The 18,648-nt window shown below is 40.9% G+C and overlaps 1 protein-coding gene across 1 annotated transcript in view; it reads right to left on the bottom strand.

Annotated features, from left to right (window-relative positions):
• The window catches only part of wnt5b (wingless-type MMTV integration site family, member 5b), a 154,893-nt gene that overhangs the window by 31,032 nt on the left and 105,213 nt on the right, over positions 1-18,648 (bottom strand). The window contains exons 2-4 of the mRNA XM_086008895.1: positions 15,032-15,180; positions 13,923-14,170; positions 10,078-10,370 (exon numbers count right to left, since the gene is read on the bottom strand). Of these exons, the coding sequence (XP_085865021.1) occupies positions 10,078-10,370; positions 13,923-14,170; positions 15,032-15,180 (690 nt within the window). The remainder of the gene's footprint in view (positions 1-10,077; positions 10,371-13,922; positions 14,171-15,031; positions 15,181-18,648) is intronic.

The following is an 18,648-nucleotide window of genomic DNA, read 5'->3' as shown; positions in this document are numbered from 1 at the left end:
TAGCCATGTGTATCATAAGGACAGTACCTTTAGGGGTCGGCCTTTACTTAGTGGTAGCACTCTCGCCTGAGTCAGGAGGTCGTGGGTTCAAGCCCCACTCTGGAGACTTGAGCACATAATGTAAGTTGACACTAAGGGAGTGCTGCAATGTCGGAGGTACTCTTCTTTAAATGAGACTTAAAACCAATCCCATCTGCCCTCTCAGGTGGGCATAAAATATTGCATGGCACTATTCAAAGAGGAGCAGAGGAATTCTCCTAGTATCCTGGTTAACATTTATCCCTCAATCAACATTACTAAACAGACTATCTGGTCATTTATTTTATGCTGGTTGTGGGACATTGTTGTGCGTAAATTGGCTGCCGCATTTCCCATCATTACAACAGTGACTACACTTCAAAAGTAACTCATTGACTATGAACCACTTTGGAACATTAATGTCGTGAAAGGTGCTTTGTAAATACAAGTTCCTTCTTGTTGGATGCTCAGTTGTCAATCTAGATTCAGACCTGTATAGAAGAAAAATTAGAAGGGGTACTGTAAGGGATAGGAAGGGGCAAGTTGGTGGCAGTCTACACAAGTTTAAAAGACATGGGGAGAAATTAGCAGTCACAAATACAAGGATTGCTTCTAGACTCAAAGATAGGGGATGCAAACTAATGTTCTGCAGTATATATCTGGTATTTCAGAAAGGAAAGAAGTTCACCAAGAAATCTGAGGATGGAAATGAATGGCTGGTAACACGGTGTGAAAAAAACAATGCTACTTTCATAAATAATTGGAAACACTTACAGAACAAAAAGGATAGTACAGGAGAGATGGGCTGCACCTAAACCAAATAGGTACAAAGTTGCAAAGAACATTGAGGCAGCAATCAAAAATCCTTTAAACCAGATAAGGGGAGGGAGAGGGAAGAAAAATTGATCCCAGATGAGATGGATCGCAGAGCAGAAGGTAGTTAACGGGTGAATATGGACCCAGGGAGGCATGCATGAACTGGAGACCAGCAATAGGCTGACACTGGGGAACATGAAAGGAGATTATATGCATGAATACTGGAAACATTATAAATAAGATGCTGCAACTGGAGGCTATGGTGGCAATAGGGAACTACGATATTGTGGAAATAACAGAAAGATGGTTAAAGCCAGAAGATGGAATTAATTTAACATTCAAGGATATAGAGTGTTCAGAAAAAAAGAGGGTGGGCAGAAAAGGAAGTGACATAGCCCTATATGTCAGGCATACCTGGGTGGAGAATGAAATGCCTGTGGGAGGGGCAAGCTTCCATATGAATTCCTCTGGTTAGATATCTCAAATACCGAGTAAAATTCAAGCTTATACTCAGGGTATGCTACAGAACTCCAGGAGGACAATTTGCTCTATGAAGAGGATATGCGAGAACAGGAAAGTTATTTTAATGGGAGACTTTAATCAGCCAATTTTTAAGAACAACATAAGAACATAAGAAATAGGAGCAGGAGTAGGCCAATCGGCCCCTCGAGCCTGCTCCACCATTCAATAAGATCATGGCTGATCTGATCCTAACCTCAAATCTTCTATCACTCTCCATCCCACCCGAACCCATGTGATCTCCCGGGAGAGGCGAAAAACCAGATAAAAAACCCAATGGCCAATTTGGGAGAAAAAATCTGGGAAATTCCTCTCCGACCCATCTAGGCGATCGAAACTCTTCCAGGAGATCACTCTGTCCCTATATTTTCTACAGTACTTACCTTCTGTAAAGGCGATCTCCACCCCAGCCAGGAACAGGAATAAAACCATCTCCTGAAATCTAACACAGAATTAGAATACAAGAAGTAGGAACAGAACCAGGCTACACGGCCCCTGGGCCCACTCCACTACCCACAGGGCCATTACCACTCCGAACCTAGACTCATGTCCAATTTCCTGCCCGCTCCCCGTAACCCTTAATTCCCTTTACTTCTAGGAAACTATCTATTTCTGTTTTAAATTTATTTAATGATGGAGCTTCCATAGCTTTCTGGGGCAGCAAGTTCCACAAACCTACCACCCTCTGAGTGAAGAAGTTTCTCCTCATCTCAGTTTTGAAAGAGCAGCCCCTTATTTTAAGATTATGCCCCCTAGTTCTAGTTTCACCCATCATTGGGAACATCCTCACCGCATCCACCCGATCAAGCCCCTTCACAATCTTATATGTTTCAATAAGATCGCCTCTCATTCTTCTGAACTCCAATGAGTAGAGTCCCAATCTACTCAACCTCTCCTCATATGACCACCCCCTCATTCCCGGGATTAACCGAGTGAACCTTCTTTGTACTGACTCGAGAGCAAGTATGTCTTTTCTTAAGTATGTACACCAAAACTGTATGCAGTATTCCAGGTGCGGTCTCACCAATACCTTGTATAACTGCAGCAATACCTCCCTGTTTTTATATTCTATCCCCCTAGCAATAAAAGCCAACATTCCATTGGCCTTCTTGATCACTTGCTGCACCTGCATACTAACTTTTTGAGTTTCGTGCACCAGGACCCCCAGATCCCTTTGTACTACAGTACTTTCCAGTTTCTTGCCATTAAGATAATAACTTGCTCCATGATTTTTCCTGCCAAAGTGCATAACCTCACACTTTCCAGTGTTGTATTCCATCTGCCAAATCTCTGCCCACTTACTTAGCCTGTCCATGTCCCTTTGCAGGTTTTTTATGTCCTCCTCACTCACTACTTTCCCTCCCATCTTTGTATCATCTGCAAACTTTGATATGTTACACGCGGTCCCCTCCTCCAAATCGTTAATATAGATTGTAAAGAGTTGGGGACCCAGCACTGACCCCTGCGGAACACCACTAGTTACTGATTGCCAGTCTGAGAATGAACCATTTATCCCAACTCTCTGCTTTCTGTTAGAGAGCCAATTCTCCACCCACGCCAGAATATTACCCCCAATCCTCTGATTTTTTATCTTGAGCAATAATCTTTTGTGTGGCACCTTGTCAAATGCCTTTTGGAAGTCTAAATACACTACATCCACTGGTTCTCCTTTATCCACCTTGTATGTTACTTCCTCAAAGAACTCAAGCAAATTTGTCAAACATGACTTCCCCTTCATGAAACCATGCTGAGTTTGTCCTATTAAATTATGTTTATCCAAATGTCCCATTACTGTCTCCTTAATAATGAACTCTAACATTTTACCAACCACAGATGTTAGGCTAACAGGTCTATAGTTTCCAGCCTTCTGCCTACTACCCTTTTTAAATAAGGGTGTTACATTAGCAGTTTTCCAATCTGCCGGGACCTTTGCCGAGTCCAGGGAGTTTTGGAAAATTATTACCAACGCATCCACAATCCCTACCGCCACTTCCCTCAAGACCCTAGGATGTAAGCCATCAGGTCCAGGGGATTTATCCGGCTTAAGTCCCATTATTTTACCAAGTACCACTTCCTTAGTGATTTTAATCGTATTTAGCTCCTCTCCCCCTAGAGCCCCCTGTTTGTCCAGTGTTGAGATATTTTTAGTGTCCTCTACCGTAAAGACTTATACAAAATATTTGTTCAGCGTTATTGCCATCTCCATGTTTCCCACCATTAATTTCCCAGTCTCATCCTCTAAGGGACCAACATTTACTTTAGCCACCCTTTTTCTTTTTATATAACTATAGAAACTTTTGCTATCCGTTTTTATATTTTTTGCTAATTTACTTTCATAATCTATCTTCCCTTTCTTAATCAATCTTTTAGTTATTTTTTGCTGTCTTTTGAAGACTTCCCAATCTTCTACCTTCCCACTAGATTTGGCTACCTTATATGCCCTTGTTTTTAGTCGGATACTATCCTTAATTACTTTACTTAGCCACGGATGGCTATCTTTTCTTTTACACCCTTTTTTCCTCAGTGGAATATATTTTTTTTGGAAGTTGTAAAATAACTCCTTAAATGTACACCACTGATCATATACCGTCTTACCCTTTAATCTATTTTCCCAGTCCACTCTAATCAATTCCGCTCTCATACCTTCATAGTCTCCTTTATTCCAGCTCTGCACGCTTGTTTGAGATCCAACCTTCTCACCCTCTACTTGAATATGGAATTCAACCATGTTATGGTCACTCATTCCAAGGGGATCCTTTACTAGGACATTTTTAATTAATCCTGTCTCATTACACAGGACCAAATCTAAGGTTGCTTGCCCCCTGGTCAGTTCAGTTACATACTGCTCAAGAAACCCATCCCTAATACACTCAATGAACTCATCCTCAAGGCTGCTCTGCCCAGTTTGTTAATGACCCAGACAACATACAGGAAATAGAAGTCATAGCACCCCTGGGGGATAATAACCACAAAATGATCAAGTTCAGCGTGATCTAGGAGCCAGAAATACCTAAGAGCAGGAGTCCGGTATATAACTTTAAAAGGTCTAATTTCAAAGAAATGAGGGAACAACTGGGTACAGTAATCTAGTGGTTATGATACTGGACTAGCAACTCAGAAGTTATGGGTTCAAATCCCACCATGGCAAGTTGTGAAACTGAAGTCAATAATTCTAGAAATTCATGAACTGGCACCAGAATATAACCATGAAAGCTGTTGGATTATCGTTAAAATCCAACTGGTTCAATAATGTCCTTTAGGGAAGGGAACCTGCCCCCCATTCCTACCCAGTCTGGCCTAGATGTGACTCCAGTGCCACAGCACATGGTTGACTGTTAATGCCCTCAGGGTGACTAGGGAAGGGAAATAAATATAGCTTTACTAGTGCCATCCACATCCCAAGAATAAAAAAATACTGAAGCAAATGGATTGGGTGCTCAGCAACACTTCAGTGAAGGGGAGGTGGAACACCTTAAATGGAATAATGCTGAGCAAGCAGGATAAATACATTCCTAAAACTAACAAGCTCAGATAAACAAACATGCCCCTTAATAGATTAACAAACAAATTAAAAGTGAAGTAGAGAAGAAAAACAACCTCTACAAATCCTCCAGATGAAAGGGGAAGGGTTCACCCAGATAAATAAAAGGGTGATCAGAAGGGCAAAGTGGAACCCGGAAAACATAGAAACATAGAAGATAGGAGCAGGAGTAGACCATTCGGCCCCTTGAGCCTGTTCCGCCATTTAATGAGATCATGGCCGATCATCCAAATTCAGTACCCTGTCCCGCTTTCACCCCATATCCCTTGATCCCTTTAGCCTTAAGAAATATATCTAACTCCTTCTTGAATTTAATGAATTGGCCTCAACTGCCTTTTATGGTAGAGAATTCCACAGGTTCACCACTCTCTGGGTGAAGAAATTCCTCCTCATCTCTGTCCTAAATGGCTTACCCCTTATCCTTAAGACTGTGACCCCTGGTTCTGGACTCCCTGACCATCGGGAACATCCTTCCTGCATCTAGTCTGTCTAGTCCTGTTAGAATTTTATATGTTTCAATGAGATCCCCTCTCATTCTTCTAAACTCTAGCGAATATAAGCCTAATCAACCGAATCTCTCTTCAGACATCATTCCTGCCATACTGGTATCAGTCTGGTGAATCTTCGCTGCACTCCCTCCATGGCAAGAACATCCTTCCTCAGATAAGGCGACCAAAACTGCACACAATACTCAAGGTGTGGTCTCACCAAGGCCCTGTACAACTGCAGCAAGACATCCTTGCTCCTGTACTCGAATCCTCTCGCTATGAAGGCCAACATACCATTTGCCTTCTTAACCACCTGCTGCACCTGCATGCTTACCTTCAGCGACTGGTGCACAAGGACACCCAGGTCTCGTTGCACTTCCCCTTTTCCCAAACTATTGCCATTCAGATAATAATCTGTCTTCCTGTTTTTGCCACCAAAGTGGATAACCTCGTATTTATCCACATTATACTGCATCTGCCATGCATCTGCCCAATCACCCACCCTGTCCAAATCATACTGGAGTTTCTCTGCATCCTCCTCACAGCATAACAGCAGGGGCTAAAGACAACTGTAAAAATTTATTTTAGTATAATAACAGTAAGAGGGACATCAGAAAAGAGGTTAAAACCCTAATTTATTTTTGGATGGAGGAATCAAGATGTGCTAAATGGACTGTCTCATCTGTAACAGTTTTGTGATCTTTTGATGATCCATCTGCACAAAACATCTGAAAAAATAAGATATTATTGACTTCTATAAACATGGCACTGATGAGTTTCTCCTGTTTGATAGAATTGTAATTGAAATTACTATTGACTCACTTAAAAAATAAGTTGTGTTATTTCTATATGATAAAAGCAGGGACCCAGCATGTACACCACAAGGTGTATATGGTGGGTACGGTAATATAGTGGTTATGTTACTAGACTAGTAATGCAGAGGCCTGGATTAATGATCTGGGGATGTGAGTTCAAATCCCACCACGGCTGCTGAGGAATTTAAATTCCGTTAATTAAATAAATCTGGAATAAAAAGCTAGTGTCAATAACGGTGACCAGGAAACTACCAGATTGTTGTAAAAACCCATCTGGTTCACTATTGTCCTTTAGGGAAGGAAATCTGCTGTCCTTATCCAGTCTGGCCTATATGTGACTCCAGACCCACAGCAATGTGGTTGACTCTTAACTGTCCTCTGGAATGGCCTAGCAAGCCATTCAGTTGTAAAAAACTGCTACAAAGATTGCAGCGGCTCACCACCATCTTCTCAAGGGCAATAAATGCTGGCCTTGCCAGTGACGCCCACATCCCGGGAACAAATAAAAAAAAACAAGGATACATTTCACTGGTGCTTTTGATATCTGTTGCTATTATTTCAGAAAGTGTGTATCTTATTTTTAAACCTTCTTGCAGGGGGAATTATTTTGAGATTAAAGTGTACATTTTACTACATATTAAACTTTTCTAACATTGACAATAGAAAACTTTTGGTTTTGAGCTTTATCTAGAGCGTTTGTTTATTCTTAAGGTAGATTTTTAACTAAATTTCACAGTTCCTAATGTATTCTGAATCAGTTTCCTCTCAGCTGGATATTTGCAAAAGTGTACTTCAGATGCTTGAACAGATAGTTTATATTGAAGCCTTGTGAGTTTCACGTACAATTGGACGTAATCACAGAATACAATCCACGTAACACTGGTAAATTATTGGCCATAAATATAAACAGACAGACTGGTAGACTGTAACCCAAATCATCAAATAAAAATCCTATAATCCCATGCAGTCACCATCATTAATGGCCCCAAATATAATCCCTTTTACAAAACCTAGCCAAACTATTTTCCACCTATCTGCTTGAAAGCTCCATGTCTCCTCCACTTGTGTAATTCTTCCCTCCTCCAAAAGCAAAAACAATACCATCCATGTCTTCACCAGGATGGCGAGGCAGTCAGGAAGAAAACAACAATACAGTCTCTGTTTTCTGGCTTGCAGTGAAGCCAGCTCTGTGTATGCATAGCCTTCTATGACCCGGAAGGAAAGCACAAACAGTTGCTCATTGCTGAGCGGGACTTATGATGCTGACTGGCTGGAACCAGGGAACAGAAATTTTAAAAACAAAAAGCTAACTTTTCACAGTGAAATTAGGATTTATATTTTACAATATTATAAAGTGAGCCACTAAAACAAGAAATGCTTATGTTCAGGATCTGACTGTCCAGTAAAAAAGGCTCCATTTTATGTGGTCACAGAAGTTTTATTAAAGAAGTCAGGCTCTTCTGATCAGTTTCTTACCAATCCATCTTGCTCATTGTAGTATGGGAAGTTCTTAACTCTCTTGAGAATTTGATATCTCTATTTAGGCCCTATCATTTACTATAAGGGGGAGCAAAAATGCAGTGGAAAGGCATCGTTCATCTGTACAGATGCCGTAACATTTTGCATGCGTCAGACACACAATTCTAATATATAAATGAGTTCAATGATTTCTTAAGACTTATTTAGGATATTGGTACCAATAAACTATAAGAAAAATCATAAGCAAATACGGTTCAATATTATAGCAATACAGTGATGACTTTATAGTGGTATATATAAAATATAAAGGGAATGGGAAAGGTAAATCTGTAATATTTCTTTTATATATGCAAGTTCTTTCTTATCACAGACAGAATTGGCACATTAGTTCTAAATTTATCTTTTACTAGCTTGCATTTACATCCCAGCTTTTTGCCTAAAATCCCATTTGGTCTTTTCTGCCCAATCTTGAACTCCTAAATGCACTCTTCATTGGAGGATTCAGAACCTGACATGAGAAGAACATCACCAGACCAGGCCCATTAGTTGGCAAGTGTAAGACTCTGTCTTGCCAGCATCAAAAAGACAAATTCCATCTCACCCAACCAGACCTATTCCAGTGAATCCAAATAAAATACTTCCTTTAGGACCTAGTGACATACCAATGGCAGAACTACACCTCCTTGGCTGTAAGATACCCATAAATGCATCTCTCTTTGCCCTATGCACCACACTCAACTCAAATCAATATACTGTACTCCACAGAAAGCCAAAAGTAAGCCTGCCAATGAGAATTAAGCCACTAAATAGTAGAGGAAGTATGAAGGGAAGTGTGGACACAACAGGGAAGATTTTCATTTTTGACCATCTGAGCATTAAGCACCACCTTGGAAGAACACTAAAAGGAAAATCTAGTGGGCAAGATCCCACGCTGTCACAAAATGCAGCAAATTAATCAGAATGGTAGGAAATTCAGGCAGCTTCTGTTAGAGGTGTACAATCTTCCCTGCCAGATTTTTCTTTCTGCACTCTACCCAGGTGGTGCTCAATGTCTAGGCGGTAAAGCCAAAAGTTTATCCCAATAACTACATGCAATACAAATTCAGGAGTATCAGCTCCAACTGTGCCCCAAATGTACCTCATCCCACATATTCCATAGGTTCTAATCCTGTCTGAGTGACGACAAGTGCAGGAGAGGCAGTAGCCAGACTGGTATTCTTCTACACACCCTCAGTCCTGCTCCCAAACCCTGCCATTGTGGACAGCAGTTCAAGATGCCACGAAGACCATAACCGGCCTATGTCTCCACAACTGGCACAACTTTCACTTAGCAAGAAAATAGTTCCACTAACAAATGAAGGAAGCATCTGTCGGGCATATGGCAGTCATGACGTTTGGCATCCACCTAAGGCTGAAAAGCTACCAAGTTGTCAGAATTCCTTTCCCTGTAGAAGTGCATGCAAAGTAATGGCACAGTGCAGCCAGCAGATTGAGCTGAGAAGGAAGCTGGGAGCACACCATCACCTGGTCCAACGATCACAATAATCATGACTCAACCCAGCGACAACCCCAGGGAAGGTGCACCTCTACCTGCACACTCCCACCACACTGCTACATCAACAAACACACTGATTTGATCATTACCTAATAAATGCCCCAATGTATGTTATCACAGTGTGAAGTTCAGATTTTTTTAATGCATTAGGTTTAAGAATACAAAATGCAAACCTTATGCCACAACCAACATATTTACTTTCAGACAGACGGGACACCAATACATAATAATAAGCAGCATATGATAACCATGTTTTAGTATAAAATATAAAATCTCCTTCAGAGAGAAGGGTGGATAGAAGGATAAGTTGATAGATGAATATATATGTAGAAATAGGAAAATCAAACATTGCATTTGCTAATAGGTAGGTAACAGTTCACACCCTGGTGATACTTTAATCAGCCTTAAAAACTTTCTAAACAGAATCTTACAGAAAAATTTAATTCTCTGATAAATGTGCAACTTCATGTAGATAAAATCGTAAAACTTATAAGATCACTGTGTCAAAGTGAAAACAAATAAAACTATTCACAGTCCCATATCACAATAGGCAAAAATGCAATGTCAGAAAATGAAAAGATGGGAAAGGTGTAGTGAGAGACAGATCGGTAAGTAAATCGATCAATGCATAGATAGTTAAAGATCGATAAAAAGGTGGGTAAAAAGCAGATAGGCAGAACTGAGGCCAAACAAATAATAAGGAAACATCAAAATAGACAGATAAAGGGGCAGGCAGATGGAGAGACAGATAAAAGTTTTGGGAAACCGCTGGAGATGGAAAATGTATTCATGCCCAGAAATGATGAGTAAATGATAAAACAGAGCTCATCTCTGTCCATTTCTTACCCTCCTGCCAGCTTCATTGTTCTGCAGGTTCATTAGTGTCCTGGCATGATCCTCTGAGCCTTTTGGGTAATTTTTCTCCCTCTCCCTGGCATCCACAAATTCTTTGGCAAACCTGTAGCCATATTCTGCGTTGTCCCCACAGCCTCCCCACAGCCAGTCCCGGGGAAGGTCTTTGGGTCTGACAGCACGACTGCACCCACAGGTTGAGAGTTCCCCTTCACGGCACGCACGACTTATTGCATTCACAACGCCAGCCGCTGAGATAGAATATGTGAAGGCAGTCTCCCGGCTCCCTGAAATAGGACAAAACAAGGTATGGTCAATGTAGGCATAGCAGCAGCATTTATACATATAAAATAACTATGTACAGTAACTGTTTGTACTTCCACATCAAATTCCCTGGCTTCAAACAGAGGGTAAAGAGGTGTGACAGTTTTCATTCATATGTTTCTTCTATTTTCCCTGTATAAGTTATCTGTTGCTTCTCAGTCTCATTGTCAATATTATTTTTCCCTCCTCTCACTTAAAAACAATTAGGTGTGTTGGTATACAGTCCCATGGATGTCAGCAGTTGTCCAATACCTTACAGAAGTGCATTTTTATCCATATGTGATTCTAGACACTGAATGCCAACAGGTTATTGAAACTTGGAGGGCATGCATGACCTTACCTGACTTCTACAAATGCACACTTTCCAGTAGGAGTGACTGGATAGTGATCAGGAGTGGGAATCAAATAGTTTCCCTTCTAGGTATACAGAAATCAATTGCAGTGTCCCATTACTGTCCTGGCTCAGACCAGCTAATTCAGCACAGACAAAGGATCAAACATAGTGCAGTATCATTGAAGGAGCCATCTACATTCTTTTTAGGTTTTCAGAAAATACATAGAGATATCAGAATTCATACTTATATATTAATAATTGCTCATGGATAGTCCAGAGCATCAGTTCTGATGTTTTCCATGATTCCACTATAGCCTAAATGTGACAGCAAATTCACTGAGTCAATATAACATGTCAGACACAAGATAGAATTACTAATATTGAAAGAGACAAGGCCTTACAGATATAATATTTGTATAACATTTTATAAAACTTGCAACTTTCTTGCATCTTAAGTCTCCATTATTTACATTAGAAAACATATTTTGACATACCTCCCATGGTATATTTGCTTAAGATATAAGCACTTTATTATTTTTTACTTCTCTAAAACCTTCCTTTATTTTCTCAGTTGTTTTCACAGTTATAAAAGATATCCCACCCCCTTTAATTCTCAAGCTGGATTGATAGCTCGTGCTACCTATATTGTATCCTTGGTATAGTGCCGCACTGGTGTTTCCCACTGTTGAATCTCCAATGGCCAACAACTTGAACCTGTTCAGGTGGATTTGAAAGATTCCATGCCTTATTTGAAGAAGAGCAAGGCATTCTCCTGGTGTCCTCAATCAATGTCTCCAAGAACAGATAAATGTCTTTTATCTCGTAGCTGTCTGTGGGGCCTTGTAGCCATATTTGCATCCAAAACAACAGTAACTACATTTCAAAAATGTGTTGGCTGTGAAGCACACTGCTATAATCAATGCAAATTTTCTTTCTATTGTTAAATCTGGTTGATTAAAGTAGAGAATTCTGACAAATGATCCTCCCCTAAAATAGACTTAATTATAGTACTAAAAGGTAAACAATAATTAATAAAGAGATTATATAAGGGAATGGTAATCGAGATTGGGGATTATGAGTATTTAAAGAAATGGCTAATGTGTTTGAGGGTCAGTTCTAAAAACTTCAAAATTAATGGATAAACAATAAGGTTTAATTGGGGCAGTCACTAAATGGTTAATGACATTCACAAAAAGGAGCAGAGTCCCATTTCTGAAAGTTTAAAATAAGTTAACAAATAGTCCAGTACAGGGATCGGGATTTTTATTCTCATGTTCGACAGCACCTCCCAAACCCGCAACCTCTACTACCTAGAAGGACAAGGGCAACAGACATGTGGGAACACCACCACATGTAAGTTCCCCTCCAAGTCACACACCATCCTGACTTGGAAGTATATCACCGTTCTTTCATAGTCACTGGGTCAAAATCCTGGAACTCCCTCACTACAGCACTGTGGGAGTGCCTTCACCACACAGACTGCAGAGGTTCAAGAAGGCGGCTCACCACCACCTTCTCGAGGGCAATTAGGGATGAGCAATAAATGCCGACCTTGCCGGCGATGCCCACACCCCAGGAACGAATAAAAAAAATGTTTAAAGGTGGGGTGAGAGGAAGATGAGATATTACTTGGTCTGATATGCAAGATTCTGTATATTTAGAAATGTTTAAACTTAACCGTAATCTTCAAGTCCTGAAACATTCTGATTGAAACACAAAAAAGAACTATATTATGCGCAGTCAATTTTTTCTGATCATTTACTTCACAAACCCCAGGAAAGCGGGAGGGAAGACAGACAATTGTCAAACTCAGAGTTAACTCTCATTGTTAGCTATAAATATTTGAATACATCCAAATACGATCGAAATAATGCAAGAGTTGGATGGGATGGTCCCGCCATGCTTAGCTCAAGGAGCTGGACTGCTAATCTGATCAGAGTGAATTAGCTCTGGGTTCCCCATCATTGAAGTGTAAGAAGTCTCTTTGTTTCCAATAATAAACTGATATGAACCAGGATGTGCCAGAGTAAACCCAAGAGATCAGAAATAAAAACAGCCGCGTTCCTCACTGTTCCCTGGCAAAACCTGCAAGTAGATACTTATGTAAAAAGGGCGGAGTTCTCTCTTTAGCGCTTAAAGAAACATTTTACTCACTTCGATTTCACTGCGACTATTGAAACTCAATCTGCGAATGAAACTGTGATCCTTCAATGTCATTTAAACGTCATATTAAGCTGTAACCAATATTTTTTAAGTAACCGAATTGTTAAAGTGAACATCTTATTTAAACACACTTGCATCACGCGAGTATTTTTCCTACAAAGGTCAATTCTATCTGGCGAAAAGCAGGTGTATATAGGTTTCCGTCATTATCGTTCATCTGTATAACAATCTGATAGCACCCTCCAAAACACTACTGTATGGATTTCGGTTCTATCAATGGTTACTTCTAATTCTATCAATGTAAACCATCGAGGAAGCTGAACAAAGAAATGAAACAGTGATGGCCGTTATTTACCAGCCTCAAACCCCACAATAGTGAACAAAGTGCAGGTGCACAGGTCTGGTTCTCCTCTAATCTAACTATGGGCAAAAGATCCAGTAAAGCGAGCCAGAAGAACGCCAAACGGACTTGGGTACAACACCGTCACCCGTCACTTGTTTAATGAATGAGTTTTCCTGACAAGGCAAACATCTGAAAAAGCACATTACATAAACAAAAGCAACCAACCTTTCCAAGATACCTCTCCCCCCACCCCACCCGCCGGCAAGAAGAGAGGAAAACGATTTAAAGAATGGGAAAGTCCTGGAACTCTGGCCAAGTTCCCCAATCCATCTGCTCTGCATATGGAGTTCAGCTCCATTCTCTCCCAGCCCTCTGACTCTGACACCTCCATTTATTGTACTGTGTGGCGGAAACATCAATCTAGTCCCGGATTTCTCGAGTCCCTGTCACTAGATAATTGAATTTCAAAAAGGCAGGGACAATGCATCGAGGCGACACCTTACTATAACCCCAAGCAACAAGGACTAATGACTCGCAGGGTCGCGCTTTCCAGAGAAAAGGGTTCGGCTGCACTTTTGTTGAAAGGGGACGAACAAAACGGATCTAACACTTGTGTGCTAAACCTTTGTTTCATTGAAGCATTTTTTTGTTATGTACCGAAGTGGAAAGTCTCACCTATCTGCATTACCCTTCCAAACACGGAGGTGTTATCCACGGTGCTGCAGTTCCATCGCCTCTGTCTGAACTGGTACTGGCATTCCTTGATGCCCGTCTTTGCCCCCTCTCCAATATAAACCATGTGATCCTGGTACAACTGGCACAGCTTTCTCTGGCCCTGCGACAGGCCGTTCAGTTGACTACAGAGAGGCTGGGCGCCTATAATATACATCTCAGGCCGCTGAATGGGGTTCATGGCCAGCGACCTAAAGCGGGTTAAAATAAAAACACAGGTAATTAGGGAACTTGGAGAAGCGGAGCATATCTGTTTTGATTTTCCTTGAATATTGCTGTATTTACTGAAACGACTATTTGTTAGCCCTGATGTGTTTTAAACAGTTATCAGCGGAATGCAGTTAACTCTGCAACATTAAGAACCTGCCCTTGACTCCATTAATTGTCTGGAACAGTGTATATTAGAGTATTCCGTTCGTCATGAGCATATAAATGTCATTTTATTTTCAAGAAGCCATTAGGGAACCGTCCATTGCGGTGGAGAATATATCCCACCCTTTTAACGAACCTTCTGAAATAAAATAATCAGCATTTTCCAGATAATACCATACCACTAAACTACCAACACAGTAATGGAAAGCCTCTCATGGTATGGTTTATATTGGCGAAGTATATATATTTAAACATGTATAATTATTTTGTGAGAGACTGTATACCTATGCTTGTTAGTCTGTGTGTGAGGGAGAATACACAAGTTTTTTTTTAAAAATTAGGAGTCAAAGGTCTCAGACATCAGTGTATCTACCAGCGAGCTGTAAACTGTCCTTTCAACACAAACAGGCTATTACACAGCCTAAGTATACACAACCGAAATTTAAAATTACAGTTATTATACAGTCTCCTGAAGTTTGATTACAATGTTAAATTCCGAATCATTGTTTAATCATGCATTCTCCAACAGAACTCCATTATTACAGCTGAGCATAATATGTAATAAAACTTAACGCTGGTGTGTACTGCTACCCTACCGCGAAGTCCCGTACCATTCTGAATCGAGAGTGGGGTCCCCCTAACTTGACAGTAAGTTAAAGTGCAAAACATTTAGGACTTACCACCAAGAGTTTGCCTGAACCAAGCACTGGGAATAGCTGGAGAGCAAAGCGGCAGCCAACAAAACGTGAAGCCCAGTCATGGTGAGCCTGGCTGGGGTGAAGCCTGCATGGAGCGCTCCCTGCGCCAGCAATCGCACTGCCACAGTCCTCTGTGAATAAAAGTCAAAGGGAATTAGCCCAGCTCTCCCACCAGTCCTACAGCACCTCGACACGCCAGTTTCTTTGGAATTTGATTCTTATTACTCCTGTTGAACTATCGAGTTATAGTCCTTGCTTTACGATCCCAACCTGAAGTCCGATTGAATCCAAACGATTCTCTTATTAAAGACAAGAGTTTTTATGAGGGTCCATCTCCTCGCTCCGATTGGTCAAAGACTGTCACACTAACTGGGGAAAGCTTTTTTTTTAAGCTTGGCATATGAAAGTAAGTTTACACATTGAAGCAAAAGAGAAACTTGTCGAAAGGGACGTCTCCTCCATCCCATTCAGTTTTCCCTCAGAAACCAGGACAGGTCTCTCTATTCGACAACAAAAAAAAAGGAATATAACTATGTTCAGGTCTGGGTAGGAGGGGGAGGGCGAGGATCCAGCAACAGCAGCCAAAACCACCACAGCACTCCTTCCGAGCAGGTCTCGACCACCAGTGTTAACCAAACACCAAATGGATACAGATTGTGGGCTGTACAAACACGATATCCTGGGGTTGGAGGATGATCCACCAGCATACCACAGCTAGTCCAAGAAAAGCGCCTTCCCATCTGTTGAACCGTTCAACAAGCTGAATAGAAATTTGGCGTCAATAAACTTTTGGGCCATCTAGCGAGTTGTTTAATACCTGAATGGTTTAAGACGTAAATATAAAAGTTCTGGCAGATGGGTCATATTTTTAAAACTTGCTTAAAACAATATTTATGGTGCGTCATGCATAAGGTTATTAGCATTATAATCAACCGGTCACCAGATCTCAGACACAAGCTTTGCATTTGAGATTGCAGTCACAGCATCTGTATTTCATTAGACAACAATACACTAATATAAAAAACGAAACTACATTGATGAAGTCTTTTTTAGGGTTGGGGGAGGGGAGATGGCTGCTTTCCAAGGAACTGAACAGCATCAATGATGAAAAGCGGGCTTGCCGAACTTGAATTTACTGTTAAAGTACTCTGAAAGGAGTTGTGTGCGTCTGTTTGGGAGCGAGGGGTGCTGAAGTGATCAAAGTGCCGACTGCAGATTCTCCTCAATACCGTTGTATTATTATGCAGCGACGCTTCGGAAATAGCTTGGCGTCTCCTACCACCAACCGTAACAGCACTCACAGACCCCTTCAAAAAGCTCCTTGCGTGTATTCATGTCTCTCTCTCTCTCTCCTGTAAATCGGAGCGTGCAAAAATCTCATGATATAATCCTAACCCGATATATATAGATAATAAAAGGACTTCTAGCATGCTGATTTTTCTGACAGCCGGAGATAAAGGATACTAAAGCGCAGACCAAACTTTATTGCAAGGAGTATATAGACAAAACTGTCGTTTCCGGTAGTATGTGTTCTCCCTTTTGCAAAGTCGAACCGTGACATTAGAGTGTCGTTTCTGCTAAACCTGGCGAGTGATAACTGGACACCAATGAGACAGTCACTACCAGTACCATATAGGAACCGTGCCAATAACTAAACCGGGGCGTGAAGTGGGAAGCAGAGACAACATTCAGTAGCTCTCACAAACTCGAGTTTGCTGGCTCTCACCTGCAGACTACACGTATAGTCAGCCAAGAGTCTCGCCGGCCAGACCTCCACCTGGATAGCAGATGTTTGACCTCACAGCCAAAAATAGTACGAACGCCAGCCTCTCAGTGACCCAGAAAGAAAAAGCGATCCAAATTCCTCAAACAGATTCCTTCAGTGTTCACATTTAACATTAGCAGGACCAGACGTCATGCGGATTGCTTGGTGTATTATTAGGTCAGTCTGGTTTAATTAAGTCAAAACTTAGCATTTAAAGTGCTGCCTCTTACAAAGAACACATTACTGCTGCGCAGCCCAAGATTCAAAAGTATTACTTGGGAAAAGTAAGAAAACAAAATTTCAAACTATAACATGACCTGTTGGCGCCATTCCCATTTAGATCCACGCTGCTCAAGTTCGGATTCTAACCAGATCAATTAATTAAAAACAAAACCTAATTGAATTGTACTCGCCTAATTCAAATGTTTTAAAATGAAAACAGCGTTGATTTCCTTAATTAGCTTTAATAATTGAGTCCTTTCTGTAATATCTCGGGTGTCATTTGTATGTTGTATTACCTCGAATAATTCTATATAAATACGCTTTAAATGATTCAGTAATGTCATTCATTCTAGTGCATCGTCATCACGCCCCGTGAAAGCATCCCCACACAACACAAAGTATAATTGTACACAACAACATATTTGCAGGTCAGAACCAATTACCATATTATCTCCTGCGCTGAATACAATTATTCCCATATTGATATCCCGATGGACAGTGTATAGTCATATTCCTGACCGTCGCAATACTTTATGTACAGGCAAGTGAACAGAAAATAACCTGGTTCACATTGTGTAGAATAGCACAGGATTATATTGTGGTCCCAATAAAGTGTAACAGAATAATGAATTGAAGCGGAATAACGAGGAGTGCTTATATATCCCCTTAAAATTCTCCATTCCTGCTATTAATTGAGGTAACAGTTAGATCTGCCTATAATACTCTGATAGCTCTTAAATGCACATTCAATCTATTTATTAAGAATCACGTTAGGACATCTGTACACGCTCTGTTACATGTGGTTCTCGAAACGGGTTTTACCTTAAATGTACCTCAAAATCTTTGTGGTGATTTAGGCAGCTAAACTTGAGATGGGGTAAATATTACAATCTGGCACTAGTAAGCATCATTATTCGCACAATCTATCGGTATATTAATAGATATGAGCTGATGGAAGCTCGATGGCAATCAGAATATTTATAAATTACATATTGGATCTGGTCGCATTCTTGAGCCGCAACAATGACTTAAATCGCAACTAATGCCACGAGGTGGCGCCTTGTTAATCAGATTTCAACGTGTCTGTGTGTAGCCAAACGGAAGAGTGGGCACTCGGGTAGAAATCGGAATGAGCAGCTCGTCTTAAAAGATGTTGCATCATTGAATCCGACAGTGGCTGACAAAAAAAACACTGCGTTAAAGAGAAGGGTGAATATTACATCGTTTCCATTTCTCGAAATTGTTAGCTGATCTTGATTTTATTCTGATATGTTTCTTTTATTTCATTTTTGTATTACTTGCACTGCTTTCTGTTATATCGAAAACCCACTCACACGTTAACATTATAAATAACAGTTTTATGATTCTTTATCTACCCCACTCAGTGACATCATCCGCAGACATGGGGCCAGTTTTCACATGAAGAACTGAAGAACAACAAGGCCTCAGGAGCAGATGGACTCCCCACCGAGGCACTAAAGCATGGCGGAGAAGCACTACTGGCGTGAATTCATGAACTCATTTCTCTTATCTGGAAGGAGGAGAGCATGCCAGGGGATCTCAGAGACGCCGTAATTGTGGCCGTCTTCAAGAAAGGTGACAAGTCCGATTG

Source organism: Somniosus microcephalus, chromosome 16 (assembly GCF_052327205.1).
Source record: "Somniosus microcephalus isolate GS21.2 chromosome 16, FLI_Smic_1.0, whole genome shotgun sequence".
Classification (NCBI taxonomy): Eukaryota; Metazoa; Chordata; class Chondrichthyes; order Squaliformes; family Somniosidae; genus Somniosus; species Somniosus microcephalus.
Note: the sequence above shows the minus strand (reverse complement) of the source record. Positions and strands in the feature narration are given on the sequence as shown.